Genomic DNA, 21,014 nt, shown 5'->3' with positions numbered 1-21,014 from the left:
CTTGCATGTGTGTGTGTGTGTGCGTGTGGACACGCGTGTGCCTTAGCATGAGTGTGTGCACGTGATTCTCCCTCTCCGAGCTCTCTGCCTGGCCTCGGGAAGAAGGCGAACACCATTATCCATCTTCAATATTTAAAGCAACAGAGGGGAGGGGATGCAGGACAAGAGACAGTGTGTATTTGCTCGTGGCTCAGGACTCCAGAGGAAGAGATGACAGCCTCGGGATTGGTCAAGGTCGAGGGAAGAAGCTCTTGCAGCAGCAGAGATGTCTTCAATAGCATAATAACCTCTGAAGAATTACCTTTCTGTGGAGCCACGCTGCACATTTAGGACTTTTATCTGGATGTGCTGGCTCCTGGCATCACTTGGTTAGCAGCCAGAGGGGGTCTGGCTAAAGAGCAAAAGAGGACACATTTCCTTTCTGCTACATATTTAATAAGGCTAAGCATGCATGGAATTACTTTTCCTTAGACTCTCACATTTCCTTTCAGAACAGCCCTCTTACCTGTGCGCCTGCCAACCTTTCATTTTGCACATTCCTCTTCACGCATTATCTGAAACATACCCATTCTAATGCAGATCATATGCTTGACTTTTCTATGGTGGTGCCCTTTTTCATTGTCAGTAAAGTGGTTTTGGTAGAGGGCTTTGAATGCTTGGAATTTATGGAGAGGTCTGGGTTCAGCAGTCCAGGTCTCCCCAACATGTTTGTTGTCATACTCTGGAGACAGGTTTACCCCGGGGAATAAGCATCCAGCAATGGATGGGATGCTGCTTAGACATGACAGTAAAGAGTACTTAGTGGGGAAAAGAAAGGCACTGAAAGCACCATAAGTTGAATTTCTTTTTTAGATTATATATTATTAACAGTATATTATAGCCTAATGTTATAATAATATTATATGAGATTTAAAAAATATCATAAAGTACAGTGCCACCACCATAAACTACCTATTGAGTGCCACGGACAGGAAGATAATAGCCTAATTATTTGTCACAAGGGAAGGGCTGTATTGTATACCCGTCTAGAGCTGATGATGATGATGATGATGATGATGAGAGTCTGACTCACTGATGCGTGAGACCCATCTGAGAACCATGTTAGAACAAAGGGCGGCTGCAGCAGTCCAACAGTCGCTGTCACGCACCGGCGGCATCTTTCCCTCTACCTGTTCCAGTTAATTCACCGTAAATCTGCGCGCCAGCCAAAGAAGAAACCAAACTGCATTTTACACATTCCACCTGTACCACACCACATCCTCCGGTTCATGTCAACTGTCATTCATGTGGTGATAAACAATATTCGTGTGAGATAAAAAAAAAAAAAAAAAAAAAGATCTAACACTTGCATAACGCATGCAGGGTGTTCACATGGATGTGCCAGCAAAAAACAAAATTAGTCCAAGGTCGGGGTTTGCTCTTTGCACGCACGAAAATAATTATGCTATCCTTTTTTTTTTAGCAGGATCACATCAAATGTAGAATATTATATAAATATCATAGGAATATTATAGTGACACCACAGGAGATAAAAAATAGCATCAAGTACGATTAGGTCACTATCTCACTACTGAGAATACCAGACACACTATAAGCCTCTGTGGGAAAATTCTAGGAACATTACAGTGATTTTTCGTTAGTTTATGCAATTCATGAACTGCGCTCCTCCCAAAAAAACACAATAAGCTGCAGTTTGATGTCAAAGCATCGCCTGTCATCTTATCTCGGAGGCCACACAGCACAGATGCACATGCATAAATGCATGTAGGCTACTAATCCGCTGTGTCATGCGCCGCCGCGGCCGCTGAAGGGCGCAGTTCCGTCGCTGCAGCCTGAACCAGCGGAGTGGAGACGCACGGACCAGACCGGCTCCGTCCTCCGCAGTCTCCTTCTCATCCTGCCCGTCTGACTGGCACATCACCGCGCTGAAGAACTACTAACTGACTGACTGACTAACTGGCTGCTGCGCTGACAGCACCAGCTGCTTTTCCATCCGCACGGGGTAAGACAGAATTTGTGTTTTCTCATATTCATTTTTTTGTGCTTGAAGATTTACATCAGATGTGCAGAGTGTTTGTTGATGGAAGCACTTGCAGTAATAGTACGCTGAGGCAAGACAACATATTCCTAGACGGGACACCGTCACATCTGGACTCCTATCTTCCAGAATCACCTGGAAGGCACAGGATTACTGTAAAAAGCTTAATATGGATTAAAGTAATGAGGAGAGTTGCAGTAAAATAACATTTAAGGATATTTAAAGATATTTACTAGAATGTAATTGATAGGTTGCCTAAGGTTATGTGCTTGTGTTCGTGTGTGTGTGTGTGTGTGTGTGTGTGTGTGTGCATGTTTATCTGTCTGTGTGCACTTCTGCATTGGTCCATTTATGTGTGTGTTTTTGTGCACAGGGCCATGTGTTTATGTTAGAGAAAGAGAGAGTGGGTGTTTGTCTGTGTTCATATATGTTCCCATATGTGTGTTTGTGTGTGTGTGTGTTGTAGCATTTGTGTGCGCCTGCATTCATGTGCTTGTACATATATGTGGCAGTGTATGTGTTTGTGTTTGTGTGTGTGTGCATGCTGCCTATATGTGTATGTATATGTGTGTGTGTGGCACCGCCTGTCTGACTTTGCCCTTCCCTCCTGGCCTCATTCCAGACCAGCACAGCATGTGAATGGCAGCAGAAAGCAGCAGAGTTGTCACAGAGGAGCAGGAGGAGCTCCCAGCCTCTGGACCCGTCACTCACACGCACACACACACCCGGAGTCAGAGCCACATCCAGTTTCACCCGCCGACACACACCACCCAGAGGCAGGCCACTCGCACTCTTTCTCACACACGGAGTCACAGTCACACTCACTTTAACGCTCACACACACACGCAGTCGCAGAAATACGGCGGCAGACTCACACACAGTCTCTCAGCCATGACCAAGGGAGAGAGGGGAGCGCAGGGCCAGGCGGGGAAGCTCATCAAGCCCCCCGACCCGCTCTTCACCAAAACCCCCCACCAGGTAAGGATTCACACGTTTTCAGTGCTTCTTTTGTACTGTACTGCATGCTGTTATGTTGTCATCATATGTGTGAATAGCATTGTTTTTAATCACATGGCTGAGTCCCTTGTTTGGACCCCGGATGTACAGTAAGACACATGTAAGCTGAACGTAAAGTGCAGCCAGGCTTTTGTGATGATTAGTGTGGACTAGTTTGGCTGTGTATGAATTAATCTGGGAACGGCTCTTGACAAGATTGGATGGAGAAAAAAAGGGGGGAAAGTGACGCTTATCTGACTGTGATTAATCAGCTTCATTGTTTCCTTGTGAGCTGTGAGCCCACAGAAATGCGATTCAATGCCTGGAAGTGGATTGTTTTCATTTGAGGGAGGTTTTTCCCATTGATGGGATGACCTGCTTGATGAAACGGGAGGATTGTTATCTTTGTCTGATCCCGATGATATCAGTGGGCTTTGGTGGTGAGGACATTTCTAATCATAGGCATTGTTGGAGCCAGGACAGTGGATACAGTAGGGGATGACTCCTTAAGTTCTTTTAGGTTTACGTTAGAACTGCATGGGATTATTGCCATTTGAGTGCAGGCAGGAGATAAGTCTGTGAAAGCAAGTGAGCTGTTTATGTGTGTGTGTGTGTGTGTGTGTGTGTGTGTGTATGCGTGCGTCTGTGCATGTGTGTGTCGTGCCTGTGGAAGTATGTAAAGCCGTGTGCTCAGAGGAATAAATTGAATGCTTACTTATTGATGCTGTTCCAGAGCACATGGCCCCCAGGCAGCTAAGGCAAGGAAAATGAAGGATGGAGAGCCAACATGGCGAATTGTCCCTTTATCAAGATAGCTAATGTATATACATACATCCAATATTGTTTCATGATAAATGGAAAATGTTATGTAATGGCATTCCTTTAAGTCACTCATTGTATTTTGTATTTTGCTGTGTCATGTTAAGGTGCCCAAGAATGAATGAATGAATGAATGAATGAATGAATGAATGAATGAATGAAACCGTTATTGCCCCTCGGGGGAATTTGCTTTCAAAAAACATCAACAACCATGCATGACACATAATATAAAAATGCATCTGACACCACAGCATCTAACCTGTTCTGCAACTGGCTCATCTGTGCCAAACCTCTATGCCAATGTGTTGTGTGTTTTGTTTTACTTATGCCTCTATGGACTTCAGCAGGATGAGACTTGAGATGTGACACTTGACAGACACTTGACAATGACAGAAATATTTCCTGAAGAAGATAAAAACATTTATCAAAAATACAAGAATCTTCTCTTTTGAATAAGTGCTGTTTAAAAATTGAACATCCCTAGTTGATGGTATTATGCAATATTACTTGTATTACTGCTTTATGTATTACAGCAATGATGAATAAGTAGGCACACAACATTCCTACAGCATTTTTACTCTGACAAACTACAACGTTGAGATGTGTTACAGAAGAAGGGCTGTCAGCATCTTCTCAAGTCTTGTGTGTAAGACACGTCCCATAAGGGTGGCTGAGTGGGACATAATAGATGGGAGAGTTTGTTCCCTGTGTGAATTATACATACTAAAGGGTAGATCCAGACCTAGTTCCCAGCCAATAATGGGTCACCTGCCACTGCGAGTTCCTCAAGTAGTGTGTCACTCTGAGGCTGCACGTGTGCTCAGTGTCTTCTTCTATATTACCTTCATCTGCACTGACAGGAGGAACACTATGAGGAGAATTATGAAAGAAAGATGAAAGAAACCTTATAGCGTTCTATAGCAATTCTATAAATCAAAGCACACCTCTAGATTTTGGCTTTGTTCTCTAGCCAGTGTCGCATGCCATGACACACGGATACTGTTGATGTGACTTCATGTTTACCACAACAGAGGTTTATTACTGTCATTTTAAACAGCGTGACAAAAACATCTTTTCCTTTCATATTCGTAATCCATAATCTGAGGAATCTGAATAATCTGATGAAACCAGAACTAGTTTTATGACCCTGATACCAAACATTGCAGAAAATCCTACACAGAATAAACCTTTAAACTGCTTTATGCCTTCATTTTGACCAGCTTTACTTTCTGCATGCGTACATTCAGCATACACATCTCCTTTCATTCAGAGAACACAGCTCAACTGGCTAAAGAGCTTTTTTTTTGGCGCTCCTCCTTTCTTTGCATCACATATCGTCCTCAATCCTGATTTAAATTACTTGCTATGTAGTCAGATATTTTTGTAATTATTTTTTGCCCAACAGCTAAGGATTCATTAACTTTAGAGATTAGTCTCATCTGTCCTTGTTCCTTGCTTGCTGACGGATTGAACTTTGCATTGAGCTGGTGTGTGTGTGTGTGTGTGTGTTTGTGTTTGCCCAGCTAATGTGTCCAGACAACGGTAGAAGGGATATCCTGTTTATGTCTTTGATGATAACAACTCCGTAATGAAAGATTGAGAATAAGAGTTTGGAAGGAAAGAATAAGTGTTTAGAGAAAGAGAGAGAGAGAGAGAAAAAGAGAGAGAGATCTGCTGGGTGCACAGAGTATTTTTGCACATCATCAGTTAAGCAGCATTCTCTAGACACCAAAGACTTTGATTTTCTCTCCAATTAGGGATAATTGCAGTGAGAGTGGAAGAAGAGAGAGTTTTGAAGTCGGAACCGCCGCGCAGCCTTTACTTACCTCTGACCCGCTTGTCTCGCGTTTGAATAATTACACAGCTCCCTCCTGGTAATTGTCATTCTCGAACCCATCGATGTTTTGATGGGGCGAAAAAAGGAGGAAGAGAAAAAGTAAGCCGGATAATAACAGTGTGCCGGTCGGTGCTGTGGTTCCTTTGGTGATTTCCTTCTTTCATAAACTCCTGAGGGGACTCGCTGTGGGCCAAGCCTGAGTGACTGGATGTGGAGTGACACTTTTTGCGTGTGTGTGTGTGTGTGCGTGTGACTGACTGTCTGTTGGCCTCTATGCAAACAACAAAGGTTGCAGGGAGTGTATGAGGAGCTGAAGATGGAGACAGGCATAGGTTGATATATATATATACAGTATATAAATATGTGCGTATGTGCGTGTGTGTGTGCACTTTCCCTGAGACAGTCGTAAATATTGGGCTTCCTAGGCTGTGGTTTATCTCCTTATTCATGTGTGAAGATGAAAGCCTGCTCCTCTCACTACACAGAAAACAGACAGACATACACACACACACACACATACACAGACACAGACACACACACACACACATACACACAGAGTCACGTGCCTGATGGGTTTAGCAGGCTCCTCAGTGTGCCCCACTGTCTGCACAGATAGACCACAATGCAAACAGCCGGCAGGGGGTCTCCTTCTGATCCTCTGTCTCACACATCCACACTGACACACACACACACACATACACACACATTTTTAATACGAAAATCTTTCTTGGCCCACACCACAGAGAAATTCACCAGAGTACTGTCAGTTCAAGAGCAGAGGATATGGGGAGATTGATGATTTATATGTAGGGAGCGTAGGGTTGTGGTGGGGAAGGAGTTTGTTTGTGTGTATGTGTGTGTGTGTGTGTGTGTGTGTGTGTGTGTAAGGGAGAAAGTTGGGAGGAAATGGAATTCTTGCAAAAACAGATGTATCACTGTGTATGTTCCGCATACTGCATAGCAAACGTAGTGTGACTCAGATTCAGTTTTTTTTTCAGTTTCTATATCAGTGAATCAGCCACTGTGACATCAACATGCACAAAGGACCGTTTTATTTTTGGAATACCTGGAATCAAGTTCCAAACGTTTCAGACTGTGAATGACATCATGGGAGTCACCATTATCTTTGAATCATCATTCTTTTCTCATGGCTTATTTCTTTCCAGAGAGACACACCTTATTTCAAGTTTATGTGGTTGGGATGAGGTGTTTAGATTAGGCAAGAATTTGGTCAGTCTATGGCTAAAATAGCGTGCCCTTTTCTGAGAAAGGTATTCAATCTCTACCTCTGTAGAAATCAAATCTTTTTACTGTGATAAATTAAAGTGAGGAAGACAAGTGAGTTGAAAGAAGTTAAGCATGAGACTGGATTTAAAGGGTTTCATTCCATCATTATTCATTATCCATTCATCAATATCATATATCCATGGGATCTATTGGTATACGTGTTATGTGATAGTGTGTATGCAGTTTGTTGCCAATCATATTTTGGAAACTTTAATAGTTGATTGAATGATGTATGCCTATGGCTAATGAGGTGACATGAGGTTTCCTTGATACTCCTGATTTCCTCAATGCCTCAATTCCAAAATTACCCTCAGTGAGTCTGATGAGGCTATAAACAAAAGGTGTAGCTCATTATGACCTTAAAATATAAAGATCTTTTTGCATCAAATCCATTGTCCTGAGTCTTAAGTGTTCAGTTACAGCCATAGATATGTGGCATATTTTTGCTCTGGCCATATATATTGGAAATATTTTGCTACCTGAAATTCATCAGTCAATATTTCAAAAACACAGTCGATTCTGACCTCAAAAGCATTTCCATTTTGTAAGCAAAGGCCTTACGACGTTAACAGTAACCAGTTATGTGCTTCATGTCAGCAATCATTTTATCTCACTTTAGGATGAGACTCTTTGTTTGAGCCCTTGCAGTCAAGAATCGTTCATTTGCTCATCAGCAGACTGAGTCACAGGTGAATCACGTCTTAATTCTAGTCTTCTTTCTCTCTCTCCCTTGTCGCCTCTGCCTTCACAGACTGACTTGAACCAGAAGTTGTCAGTATGCAGTAAGCTGTGTTTTGCCATCGGCGGAGCGCCCAAGGAGGTGGCTGCCAGTGCCACGGCCTTCTTCCTACAAATCTACCTGCTCGATGTCGCCCAGGTAACGTGTTTGAGGGAATGATGGAGAGAGAATGAGAGAGAGTGTGAGCGTGTGTGTGTGTGTGTCTCTGTGTGTGCCTCCCTGTTCTTTGACCTATCAACATGTATATGTTCGCATGCATGTGTATGTATGTGTATGTGAGTACTGTGCATGTATGAGATGCTTGTGTGTGTTAAGTATGTGTACGCTCACCTGTGTTCGCTTGTTTTTAACCCCAGTCTGTCCCTCCTCCGCTCTGTAGATCAACCCCTTCCAGGCCTCCATGGTGCTGTTCATTGGTAAGGCCTGGGGTGCAGTTACTGACCCTATCGTCGGCTTCTTCATCACCAAGAGCAGATGGACCAAGATCGGCAGACTCATGCCCTGGTGAGCTCTACAGAAACTGCTCACATTATAAAAATAAATGACTGTGTTTCAATATCACTGCTACTTCCTCTTCCTGTCTTCCTGTACTTCTACATTCCTATTCCTGTGTTCCCATACTTCTACATTCCTGTATTCCTGTAAGTGACATTCAAATGTTTCTTTGGCTCACAGGTGATTTAAAGACCCAATGAAAATGGGATGCTGTTCCAGTTTCATTTGGTTCTCAAGCCAAATAATCACCTGATTATTGCAGTCAAAAACCAATAATTATCCTTTAATTGTACAGTTCCTGACACTCCCTTTGATGTGCTATGCATATGTTTTAAAGGCGTGGGCTACTTTTGCCTTTTGCTGCCAGACAACAATAGAGAGGGAGGTAATTAACGTACCAGCATGTTGCCCAGTGACATTTTATTAAATTTATGTCACACTTCATTTCACATTGGGACATTGCCCAGCTTTTTGTTGTGCAAAATGTTGCTCAGTGTGTCACTGCCTATTAGGTAAACAGTTCATTGCACAGAAATGCAAGAATGGAGAATAAATTTGCCTATGAATACGTTTTTTTTTTTTACAACATAGTTCAAGATAGTTCTGTGATTATGTTCCAAATCTTTGTAAATGAGAAAAATAAATCTGTTTTGAACATTTTTCTAATATATATACACATAATGCAATTGCTAGCTTTTGTGTGAAATCTATTATAGATTCCTTTTCATCAAGCAGAATGACTGACATTGCCATCTGAGTGTGTAGATATGATTGGTTTGATGGATTTATGATTCACTGGATGGGTGTAAATGTGAGGTTACGTTGTGATTAAACAGCTCTCTATGATACTGCATTACATGAAGGTATTACCACAATTCCATTAATCACCATTTCCAGATGGCTCAAGCGGTCATGTGTGTGTGTGTGAGTGTATCTATGTGTGTGTGTGTGTGTGTGTGTGTGTGTGTGTGTGTGTGTGTGTGTGTGTGTGTGTGTGTGTGTTTTCAAGATAAACGTGTCCTGAACACATTGGCGTGACACCATTCACTTACTGTAATTACACAGTGAGTACCTAGCGGAGGGCCTGATGTGTGAGTGCCTAGTGCATTATAAGCCATAGATTACACACAAGCTGACAGTGCTGGAGGGGGACCAAGTCCACTGTGGCCAGCCAGCCATGCTCAGTAGCAGACAGATGCTGCTGGTAAATCAGCTTTGATTACCACTGGGAAGCTGTGTGTGTGTGTGTGTGTGTGTGTTTGGTGTGTTTATGCATCTGTATGTGTGCCTGTTTGTGTGTGATGAGAATGCAAGACACTTCCTCAATTTCACCCCTTTGGAAAGCCCCCTTTGCCCATCCGGGCAGGAAGCGCTTATTCCCCCTGGCTGTGACATCAGCAGCCAGACATAAAGTGATCAGTATCTCTGTCCTGAGTTGTTTAGGATGGAGTCATTCGGCCCAAAACACCCCCTTGGGTGCTGCTCTGTTCATTATGTTGTAATTATAGAGACCCACCATACCAATGGCAAGAGGAACCTTGAGAAAACAGTCTCGTCTCCTACAAGACTGTCGCTGTTGGAGATAGTTTACCTAGTAATACAGTTGAGGCTATATGTAGGTATTTAGATGATACCCACCTGTTTTTCTGGATAAAATAGTGTATATACCCACCTCAACTACCACTAGAGCACTGAACCCACCATATCAACAGAGAGAGGAGCTGTGAAAACACACTCTCACCTACAAGAACTTTGCCAAATCCCCTCCGCTCCATTGTCTGCCATCCAATTAACATGCTGTAAGTGTCCTGGACAAGTCAGGGAGGAGAGAATTCTATGTGCCATCCTCTTATCAACCTGCTCTCCGTTAATTAGGGTTGTGGAAATTATTGGGTCAGGTGTGTGTGTGCGTGTGCGTGTGCGTGCGTGTGTGTACGTGTGTGAGTATGCGAGTGTTTGAGCACGCGCGCTGATATACTCTGCCTTTGTTGCCTCTCTGCACACAACCATCTTGCAGAACATTCTAACTGTCCCATTCACCGGCCCGGGGGCCTTTCATCGCTCCCATGACCAACCACTCAATACTGCAGCACCAGCGTTGTCAGCCCCTTTTGTTTGAGCAAACAATCAGGAGGAGAGTGAGGGGGCGAGGCCGGCCTCTGTGGGTGGGCTGGACCATGCTAGAAATGACCGTTCCCTGCCTCTCTCTCTCTACCTCTTTCTCCCTCTTTCTCTCTGTTTCTCTCTCTGTTTATACTCATTCCTCCCTTTCTTGTCTGTGTCACGGTCTCTTTCTCTTACACTGAATCCTGGTGTGGAGCAGGCCAGGGGTCAGAGCCCTTGTTATTGAAGTGGGTGCGGTCAAACACCTAAGAGCCCAAGCATGTGAGAGGGGCGAAGTCAAATTTTGACACAGTCACCTGAATTCCATCAGTCCCTTTATTACCTGTGGATTGCGTTGGTGTTACAATGACTGTGCAACTCTTCTTCCTCTTCTTCGACCAAATAAGTCATAAGAATGTGATACGATTTTCCTTCCGTGAAATTCAGATTACTCACATGACAAATGACATGATTTGGTCTTTAAAGGAAATGAAGAGGGTGGATAATGTAGCGGTGTTTACAGAGGAGTCATATTGTGGATAATCCACTTCCCTCCCTTTTTCTCTGTATTTTGAAATGCACAGCTGTTCCCTTTGACCATAATGATATGTAGCAGTTGTTTTCTTATGAATTATACATGACCAACATATCACTCCAAGTCCCGAAAACAGCACAACACAGCAGAATCCCTCTGCTCCACGTTTGCTTGGTTTGCATCTGTGTGTGTGTGTTTGTGTTTGTGTTTGTGTGTGTGTGTATGTGTGTGTTTGAGTGCATATGTGCGGCTACATCTTTAAGTGCCTGGCTATGTGGGTTTGAAATATTGTGGTATTTCCCTGGTCTCCTGTCCCTCCACACAAGCCAGGACAGATTCCTGTCATACTCACAAGCACATAATCATTCACTAGTCTGCTAAGCCTCACAGTAATCTGCCAGAAATATGACCCGATTTTAACACTGTTATGAAAATTACATAACACAACTGCTGTCACCCCTTCTCTGTAAATGGTGGCGGCTGGCGACGGCTGTTTCTCTCTTTGAAACATGCGAGATAGCTTAGTATCATAGAAAATGTTTTTTTTTTTTCAAAACAAAGGTATCTCAGTTTTCAAATAAGTCCTAACTTTTTGAAAACTAGTTACTGTTATAAGACCTTTACTAGAAATTCCTCTGTAGACAGAATCTATATTTTGGAAACACTGAGTATAATTTTCAGGTCTTTTTATTTTTACAAATCAAAATATTTGTGTGTTAAACCCTTTTGTGTGTCTATTAAATCCCATATTTAGGCCGTAAGTCTAACCCAAAATGTGTTTGTGTTCTGCAGGATGGTGGGTTGCACTCCGTTTGTGGTGGTCTCGTACTTCTACCTCTGGTTCGTTCCTCCCTTCGCCAACGGCAAGTTCATCTGGTACCTAGGCTTCTACTGCCTCTACCAAACCCTTATCACTGTAAGTATGAATGGCAATCAGAATCCCCTTCATGCGCCAAGTACATGAGCTGTTTATTCAATTTGAATTGGTGTACACATGCTTCTCACAGATAATTGGGCAGGACCTCACATTCAGTACAAGAGGGACAAGTGGGCAGCCAGGGACTAAAGCTACGATTGATGTAGTTCAAAGTCTACAAATAAGCATAAAGACAAAAACATTACATTACACATTGGCAAAAATGCAGCAAACATTCTGAATATCAAAGTTTAAAGCGGTACTGCTGCCATTCCCATTCATCTCCTGCCAGATCTGTTTTTGTTGTTGTTTCTTAATAAGCAACTGAAAAAGTGCCTCCAACAGCTCCTGATAGGATTTACTCTTTGATTTGTAAGATGTGCAGGAGATTAGAGTCCAAAGCTCTTAGACACCTTACCTCAAAGGGGAAGTGCAGTATTTATTTAGGTTTCCTTTTGTTACTACAGTCTAGACCATTCATCTCTCGCTCTCTGCTCTGCTCTGGGGATAACCCATATAACATGTGCTACAGAGCGTGTAGACCGCCGTACCCACAATGCGGTGAGCTGTAATGGCATGTCATTCTAACTACTTGATAAGTATATGGTCAGTCCTGCCAGGAGTCTCTAGCTGGGTAAATGCTGGTTACCGCTTTTAGCCTCCCTTCATTGTCTCTTGATATGTGTGTGTGAAGCGAGCTGGGAACGGACAGCTGTTATCGCTCTGAGGGTTGCCGTCTGTAAACAGAGGCGAAAATACAGTGATATCTCACCCGTTCATATAATCAACTGGTCATGGGTTTCCATTAAACTGATTAGTTCTCATGTCCATCCCTATTGGACAGTTAAGCCCCGCTGGGCAGTTTCAATTCTATAAATGGTCGTTTCCAGCAAGGCCCCACAAATGACATGCTGCGCAGCACCAGTGCCTGAAGAAAAAGGCTGGGAGTCTTTCACGGCCGCATTTATTTTCGTCGCGGCTATGGACGCTCGGGTGGCCACAATGCTGACTGAGCTCTTGTGTAAATTACAAAGTGAAGGAAAGCTGGGTTTACTCGCCTATTCTCTGGGAGAGGTGGTGAGGCAGGGGAAAACAGAAGGCTGAGGTTTGTCAACATGGAAACTGCAGTGATTGCTATTGATATATATACATACAATATACTGTATGTATCTGCATTTTCACTGGAACCACCGGATAAAGGGCATCTGAAGGAACTGGGTCCAGGAACACAAAATGTAGTTCATTACAGATCACTGATGATCTGCTTAAAAGTCAATTATCAAACTGTGTTCACTTCACCGTTGCAGCCCTTAGACTGAATAATGGCTCTTTTGGTCACTCAAATGATCATTATAATTCAACATAGGAAAGTAAAACACTCAATTCTTGTCCTTTTCCTATCTTATGACAGTTCTTGTGACTGCTCGGCTCCTTTGGTATCTGTGCCAGATTTATTGTTTTTTCTTTGTGTTGCTCAAACCTTGACTGTGTCTCTCTGCTCCGCTGCAGTGCTTCCACGTGCCTTACTCTGCTCTCACCATGTTCCTGAGCACAGACCAGAAGGAACGAGACTCAGCCACCGCCTACCGTAGGTCTTTTAGTATGCATGAAGGAGTTAAAAAATGGCTGCAATGTGACACACTGGAAATTTAAATCTTTGCTATTTCAGTAGTTTTTGTCGTTGTGCATTTTTGTTCATATTAAAAATGTATCATTGCCTTTGAATTGTGGGGGCTCTATTCCTTTTGTCATGTTTTACTTGTTTTACTAGTGAGATGCCATATCTATTCATGCTTTTCATACTTTCATGTGCTTGTATGATGCCAGGAATGACTATGGAGGTGCTGGGCACGCTGGTGGGCGCTGCCATCCAGGGCCAGATTGTGGCCAGCGCTCACACTCTGAAGCACTGCCCTACTCACAACATGTCTGCCGGTTACCTCGGCAACAGCAGCGGGGCAGAGATCGTCAAGAGCCTGGTGCACTCCCAGGACTTCCTGTCACATGCCGTAAGTGTCACCGTGCCAACCTGAGCCCAGGTGCCGGCAAACTAGGCCACGGAGTTAGTTTGAAAATAACTTCACCTGGCATCAGCTATTCTCACTTAACTTCGGAGCTGCGGTGTTTTCTCAAGGCGGTTCTCTTTGTTTGCTTTCGCTAAACATCCGAGGTAAAAAATAAAAGCAATGTCGAATGAAATGGAGGATTGTGCGACGTTGAGTTCTTGTTTGCAGACTGTCTAGAGGTCCCAGCATCAAAATGGCTTCACGTTTTCTATAACCCATTGAAGGGATTGAAGGGAAAGGCGTCTGTTTGATATCTGAACCCAACATCCTGAGCCAGCTCCCTCTTCCTCTGACCACAAAGGGGGTTCCTCCCTCACATCAGACCCTTCAAAACCCTCGCCCCGCGTCGAGGGGTCTCTGCAATCTGTATGTCATTAAGCCTATTCATATCTCGCCCAGAACACTTGAAGGCAGACCCACACTCCAAATTCAATATGTTGGAAATATTCGTCTTTCACTTCAAGGCGTCTACAGCCGGAGTTAAACTTGGGCGTTAAGGAAACACAACATGATAGGACACATTCATATCCACACTGCAGTTTGCAGAGCTGTGAATAACCAGGATTGAGACAAGCCCACTGTTAAACCCCACTGTGAATCCATCATGGGACTTTTTGTGAAGATGAAACAAGCCAGAGCCCAAACTGTCCTGTGTTGGATTTGGTCGCACCGCAGCTATTCAGGGTTCAAATGGTTCTTTTCCAATGGATTTTGGGTGAACCCTATCGGGGCAACCGGCTCACCGCGCCAAACCCTCTGTAGCCACCCGCTAAATTCCTCCGTGGTCGCTGGTGAGGGTGGCACACCGTCTGGGCAAACTCAGCCAGCCCTCGGAAACAGGCAGCGTTTGATGTGAATAAATAATAATGAACCGCTGGGCTGAGCCGCATGGAAAAATAGCAAACAAGCTCAAGTTGTTTAAGGCAGAGCAGTTCCTGTTGGGGTACGGCATTAAACCTTTAAGGCTGTATTTTGGGATACAGATCAACTTGAGGTTTCTTCCTGTTTATGCTTTTATTTGTACAGTGAAATGTGCATGACGGAGTGTGCAGCTTATGTCTGAATTGTGGAAAACAACACAGAAAGTCAAACAAAACAACATGCACTGGTGGATGTCACATCAGAAGGCAATTTTAATTGGGAAGAACTGAAGAGTTTTGTTTCAAAATGAGATTATTCATAAAAACGGACACCTTCTCTGGCAATTTGTTTCCAAAATGGATATATAGCATTTTGTAATGAAACGCTTCAATTTTTGAAGCAATTGAGAACATTATGAATTAAAGATTAAGGAAGGGCTCAGAATAGAAGGGGATGTGCCGCCTGTGTAAGCAGAGAAGAAGAGATGGATTGATGTAGACTATATATTTGTTCTTTTTCTCCCTCTGCAGAAGGAAGTGTATATGATAGCTGCTGGCGTTATAGGAGGAGTGTTCCTCATCTGCACCGTGGTGATGTTCCTGGGAGTCAAAGAGAGAGATGGTGAGACTTTGTGTGTGTGCATGTGTATTTTTGTTTTGCGTGTGTGGACATTTGTGCGTGCATGCACTAACTTTTTCTCAGTTGCCTCACTGGCTATCTTAAAGAAAATCCTCTATACATGTGTCCCATTTCCCATTTTGGGTCTACAGTATATAATTCACATTCCGGTTGTGGAGGAATGCGTGACGTCTCTACCCTAAACACAAACACAAACATACGTGAGTGTAATAGCCCATATAGAAAAAAAAAAAATCACGCATACTTCAGAATATGTTTAGGGATGTGTTTCAAAATATACAAGAATTAGGCAAAATGTATTTGTGTGTATAGATTCACATTCACTTGGCACTCAAAAAATATTTTGAGGCCAGAATGTAAGCTAAATCAACAACTTTCATATTCCATGGCAATTCTATTCTATTCTATTCTATTCTATTCTATTCTATTCTATTCTATTCTATTCTATCCTGCCCTATACTTAGCTAAGGCTGAGATGATTAAAGAGGGTGACAGTGTATCTCTGTATCTCTAGTACTCTCACAGTGAGAGTGTCATTGAACTGCTGCTGGTGGATCTGTCAATGTTGGTTCTCCCTCTCTCTGTTCTTTATTACACTGTAAATGACAATAGTCAATGGGACAAACAGAGCGTCCACTGCAATGCAGGGGCCGTTCTAGGATTGCCAGTGAGCAAATCCTCTCCTTAGTAAGAGGAATCTATAGCCTTTCTCTTACTGCGTGTTATTTGATACGCTGCATAGTTGTATTCTTATGCCACATGTAACCGTTTCAGATCCATACACCCCGAAGACAGAAAAGCAGATCCCATTCCACCAGGGCTTCATCCTGGTGATGAGACACGGGCCGTACCTCACTCTAACCGCTGCATTCCTCTTCATCACTGTCGCCATTCAGGTAAACGCAACTTTATTTATAAAGCACTTCTCAGACATGACACTCACAGCATTACAGTAAATGGAGCCTGTCCAGGATCTGAAGTGCGGAGGAATCGCTGGCGCTCAATGTTGATTTGATCAATGTAGAAGAGCACTTACTGAAAGCTTATGGTTTAAAGCGTGTTTCAAGTCTTAGCGTTGAGCGTGATATTAGCACAGCATGTTATCATGCTGTTTGCATCATGATGAGACTTGTAGGCCTATGCTTCAGTTTTGACACCTTGAGTTTAGACATCCAAACTTACTTTGCATCTATTTCTGTACATTTTCACCCTCTCATCTCTGAGGAGGTGTCAGTTGTCATCCATGCAAGCCCAGAGTGGGAATAAATCACTGCAAAACACCGTCAGCAGCTTCTCCAGTCACTTCATTTGGCACTCAGCACAGCGAGCTGCAAAACAGTGACAGTGCTGAGTAGACAAGGCGCTTCTGAATATCCAAATAATGTTTGATCTCTGATTTCCAGCTGGTACAGAGCAACTTTGTCCTCTTCTGCACCTATGCCGTGGACCTGAGGGATCACTTCCAGAATATTGTGCTGACCATCCTGGTGAGTATTGCTTTCATCACTGACCGATTCACCTTACAACCACCCAAACGTGTCTCTATGGGACATAAAATGTGTAGCATATACATTTTCTATAAAATATAAAGCTATAGTGGTATGATTTTTAAAAAGAAGTTTGAAAAAAGAACGTCATAGTGTTGCCATTCCTGCCTTCATCCTTCATATAACTTTTCTTTGTCAACATTGAATTTTTCAGGTAAAGTTTTTAGTAATACACTTGCACCCCAACAACTGTTTTGGATGAATCGTATGAATGACATAATGTAATGAAATGAATCAGTGTTTTTTATGTGGATGATATCTTGTCACACATCCATTAGGTCACTGCACATTGACACACACATAGACAGTGATACTCATCACTGTCAGCTGTTAGCTTTGAGCCATCTTCCCCATTATTAATGCATTTTATTGAACTTACTCACTGAACTGAATCACAGTCATGCAGCAATTCACATCGCACATGAATCACACACTATCTGGTTTTGTATGTTTACCCAGGTTTCTGCAGTGATAAGCATCCCACTGTGGCAGTGGTTTCTAGAGAGGTTTGGGAAGAAGACAGCAGCGTTTTGTGGCATCACAGTGAGTATACTGTTTTTGTATTTTTTGTTTTGTTCAAGGTGCGACCAGAGCAGCTGTTTGCATTGATGATTAACCACTGATGATTGTGCCATCTTGTGGACAAGCTTGGAAGTATGGCAAAAAGAAAAATTAAGTATTTCAGGCTGTATTTGGAATGAATGTGCATATTCATCTTTCTGCCTCCCTATCTATCTATCTTTCCAGTGGATCATGCCGTTCACAGTGATGCTGGTGTTCATCCCTAATGTGGTGGTGGCCTACGTTGTGGCTGTCTCTTCCGGGCTCAGTGTGGCTGCCTCGCTCCTGCTGCCGTGGTAAGACCTGGCTCTCAACACTTCTGTACATCAGATGAAACCACACTCAAGCGTATCAAAGCTCGGCTAAATTATACATGAATGTGCTTTGAATATTTGAATATTTGCTAACTTGCCAGCCCCCTAAACAGCCTCAAAAGTGGAAACATCCGCTGCAAGATCAGATGAATCAAGAGTTCCTCCTTTTCATGTCCATGTTCAAGACATGCAACCTAGATAGACTGGAGACTAAATTTCCCATAAGTATGAATGTGAGTGTGATGGACTGGTGACCTGTCCATGGTGTCCTCTTGCCTTCTGCCCAATGCATGCTGGGATAGGCTCCAGCCTATGTGACTTTGAAAAAGATTAAGCCCGCAGAGAAAATGAATTAAAATATATATATATATATGATACCACAATCCACTCTATATCTATCTTTATATATGTGTATATGCTCAAATATTCAGAATGTGTTCAACTATTGTTTTGCTCTGGTACATCTGTGTGTCTTCTTTGGGACAACACACACTTGTGTTACTTTTTAACACAACATAATGACAATACATTTTAACACAACCTGTGTTGTTATTAACATATCTCGTTCTGAAAAGTAACAAAAGTGTGTGTTGTCCCAAAGAAGACACACAGATGTGTTAAAAATGACATATCCTTTGTAAGAGTGTAGGTTGTCTACCTTTGACTTTGACTTTGGCTCTGTGGCTGTGTGTCAGTACAGTGTTTTGTTTATGTAACTGCAGTCCTTCTATAATACGGTACGGTGGCTCTGCTGCTCGCATCAGTAGCCTTTTATTTGATGTAAAATGGCATTAGTCAAACCACAATAGTGCAGTAACATACTGTTAGCGGTGACTTGGTGCCCAGCAGGCTCCGTGCCCACTGCCATTACACCCGTCTACTCACCCGGGTCACGTTACGGTCATGGTCGTGATGTCATTTTTATGAATGAGAGATGTCTTCTACTATAAACCCCCTGTACAATCATAGAGCTATTACAACACCGGGGGGGAAAGCGGTCTCATCCTCTTTCTGCTCTGCTTCTGTTATTCCGTCGTTTCCATGGCCGACTCCCCCGTTACTCCTCTCCTGTCCCCTCCCTCAAACCCAAATTACAGGGGTCTGCCAAGGGGGCATGTTTATTTTGGAAGGGCTGATTGTTTATCCTGGTGGTGCTGCCTGCTGCTCATCATCTAATCATGTTATTAGTTCTGTAATTTCAGCCCGCTGTTTTATCAAAGCGCTATAAGTAGACCTCACATCATCAGCCGGTGCCATCTTGACTGGTTGTGTAAGATGATTAAAGTGAGAGCGTGAGGGAGGTCTTAGGCGCACATCAGCTTACCCTCACCAAACCATAGAGTGACGCTGATCATTAAGCACACACACACATACACAAAACCCCTAAAAAAACAAACTTAAATACCAAAGATTACCGTCTGGAAGCTCCATCATTCAGTGTATTCTCTCTCATTCTGTGTGTGTGCAATCCAGGTCCATGCTGCCAGATGTGGTGGATGACTTCAGGCTGGCCAACCCCTACTCTAAAGGCCATGAAGCCATCTTCTACTCCTTCTATGTGTTCTTCACCAAGTTCGCTGCTGGCATCTCCCTGGGAGTGTCCACCCTCTGCCTGGAGTAAGTCTGCAGCTCCATCACACACACACTCTTTATTCACACACTCTGTGATGTTCTGTACATGCACTCATTAGCGTGTGTCGCGATGCCTTGCAACAATGCATTACCCCCAGACCTAATGAATAATACATCATGTTAATGGTGTCAAGTATCCTCATTTGCAACATGCAAGTTTTGTAATGCCGTGTTGATTTCCTGTAACCTGAGTGTAAACGGTGTGTCTGTGTGTTTGTGTGTGTGTGTGTGTCTGTGTAGATTTGCAGGGTATGACACAGGCGCCTGCAAACAGCCAGCTCCCGTAGCCTACACTCTGAAGCTGCTGATCGGCGCTGCACCAGTGGCCTTCATCGTCACAGGGTTAATGATCCTCCTCCTCTATCCCATCAGCGAAGACATACGGCTCAGGAATAGACTGTGCCTGGAGGAGCTACGGTGAGTGGCTGTCATAACTTCCAAAAAAGTAATAATCCGTGACATTTTCATATAAATTAACGTCTGTTTTGCTTCTCTCTATGATTGATATAACACAATAGTGATTCAGCCTATAGCTAGTTCATGACAGCTTTTACATTTGCTGATTTAAACACATTCCTCTGGTGCACATGATGTGTTTTATGCTACTGGCAGCAGCAACAGTGGTTTGTTTGAGAGAAATAGAAGAACTGGGTAGGTAGCATGAGCAGCGATAGCTGCCATGGCTGAACAGGCAAAGAAAAGAGCGCCACCTACAGAAACTCAAACTGCATCAACAGAAAATCCAAGGAAAAAGACGTCACATTTCTGGACACACTGTTTTGATGCAAAGTGATCTCTGGGAAGTGCAGTGCAGAAACACCACAGCAATGACAGTTTAGTACCAAAGACCTCGCCAAAATAATAATTACAGAAAAACAGGCTCTCCAGGATTACCACTTAAAGATAAATCTTTAGAATATTTTGAGAAATGTGGCAGTTACTTATCGTACATTCAGTGTCTGAACTTTGGGGTGAGCTGGTTCAAGCCTGCTGATGTTGAGATCAGAAATTACTGTGTGAGATATTGTTTATTATAGTGTACGCCCGAGTTTAGATGCAATGTCAGCGTACGATAAATGAGTATAATAATTCATAATTCCAATGACTTCCATGCTTGGTTTCTACATAGGTGCTCACCCTAAATAGCCAAAGGGCTCGTTATATAAGATTGTGCTTACTGGTAAACTTGCCACAGGTTTAATATACTATTGATGTAGTGTATTATTAATATTGATCTCTCCCACAGGAAACAAGGCATCACTTCCAGAACGATGGAGGATTTGAGTAACGTGTGACCTGGACCTCGACTGGAGTGACTTTACGAAGCCACCTATTCCAGTGCTCAGCTGGAATGTTCTCCATTAGTGTATATTACACTGAGAAATAGTCAAAACAAATTTTGTTTTAATGTAAACAATTTTAAGTTTGTTTCTTTGTTTTCACATGAACATGTACTGTATAGTCTTCTTAAATATATAAATATATAGAAATAAGATTACTTAATTTATATAAATGAATGTATATCATTATTTGCTGTGTTTAGCTCTACAATGCTGGTATTTATTAATGGTATCTGATTACAAGGGGTTGATGATATGAACTAAATAAAAAAAGCTGTAGAGGTTGGTT

At 42.9% G+C, this 21,014-nt stretch overlaps 1 protein-coding gene across 1 annotated transcript; it reads left to right on the top strand.

Annotated features, from left to right (window-relative positions):
- The first annotated feature begins 1,910 nt into the window (after positions 1-1,910).
- Positions 1,911-21,013, top strand: mfsd2b (MFSD2 lysolipid transporter B, sphingolipid). Its single transcript, XM_071522242.1, has 15 exons — positions 1,911-2,002; positions 2,661-3,016; positions 7,729-7,854; positions 8,096-8,220; positions 11,642-11,765; positions 13,275-13,353; positions 13,593-13,774; positions 15,223-15,313; positions 16,106-16,227; positions 16,735-16,818; positions 17,338-17,421; positions 17,626-17,735; positions 19,227-19,370; positions 19,626-19,802; positions 20,632-21,013. The coding sequence occupies exons 2-15, from the start codon at positions 2,678-2,680 to the stop codon at positions 20,678-20,680; spliced, it is 1,836 nt and encodes a 611-aa protein (XP_071378343.1). The 5' UTR covers positions 1,911-2,002; positions 2,661-2,677; the 3' UTR covers positions 20,681-21,013.
- Position 21,014: the final 1 nt, after the last annotated feature.

The sequence above is a fragment of the Centroberyx affinis genome, unplaced genomic scaffold (genome assembly GCF_046629955.1).
Source record: "Centroberyx affinis isolate AG114_WGS23_722 - 3 ecotype Tasmania unplaced genomic scaffold, CSIRO-AGI_Caff_v1 ptg000969l_1, whole genome shotgun sequence".
Lineage (NCBI taxonomy): Eukaryota > Metazoa > Chordata > Actinopteri > Beryciformes > Berycidae > Centroberyx > Centroberyx affinis.
The sequence above is the reverse complement of the archived record's forward strand: the minus strand, read 5'-3'. Positions and strand labels throughout refer to the sequence as shown.

Bases quoted from the DNA above. Each gene is read 5' to 3' on its own strand.
- mfsd2b (XM_071522242.1), top strand. From the start codon at position 2,678: ATGGCAGCAGAAAGCAGCAGAGTTGTCACAGAGGAGCAGGAGGAGCTC. The intron at 8,221-11,641 runs GTGAGCTCTACA...TGTGTTCTGCAG, and splicing joins ATCGGCAGACTCATGCCCTG to GATGGTGGGTTGCACTCCGT. The intron at 17,422-17,625 runs GTGAGTATACTG...CTATCTTTCCAG, and splicing joins CAGCGTTTTGTGGCATCACA to TGGATCATGCCGTTCACAGT.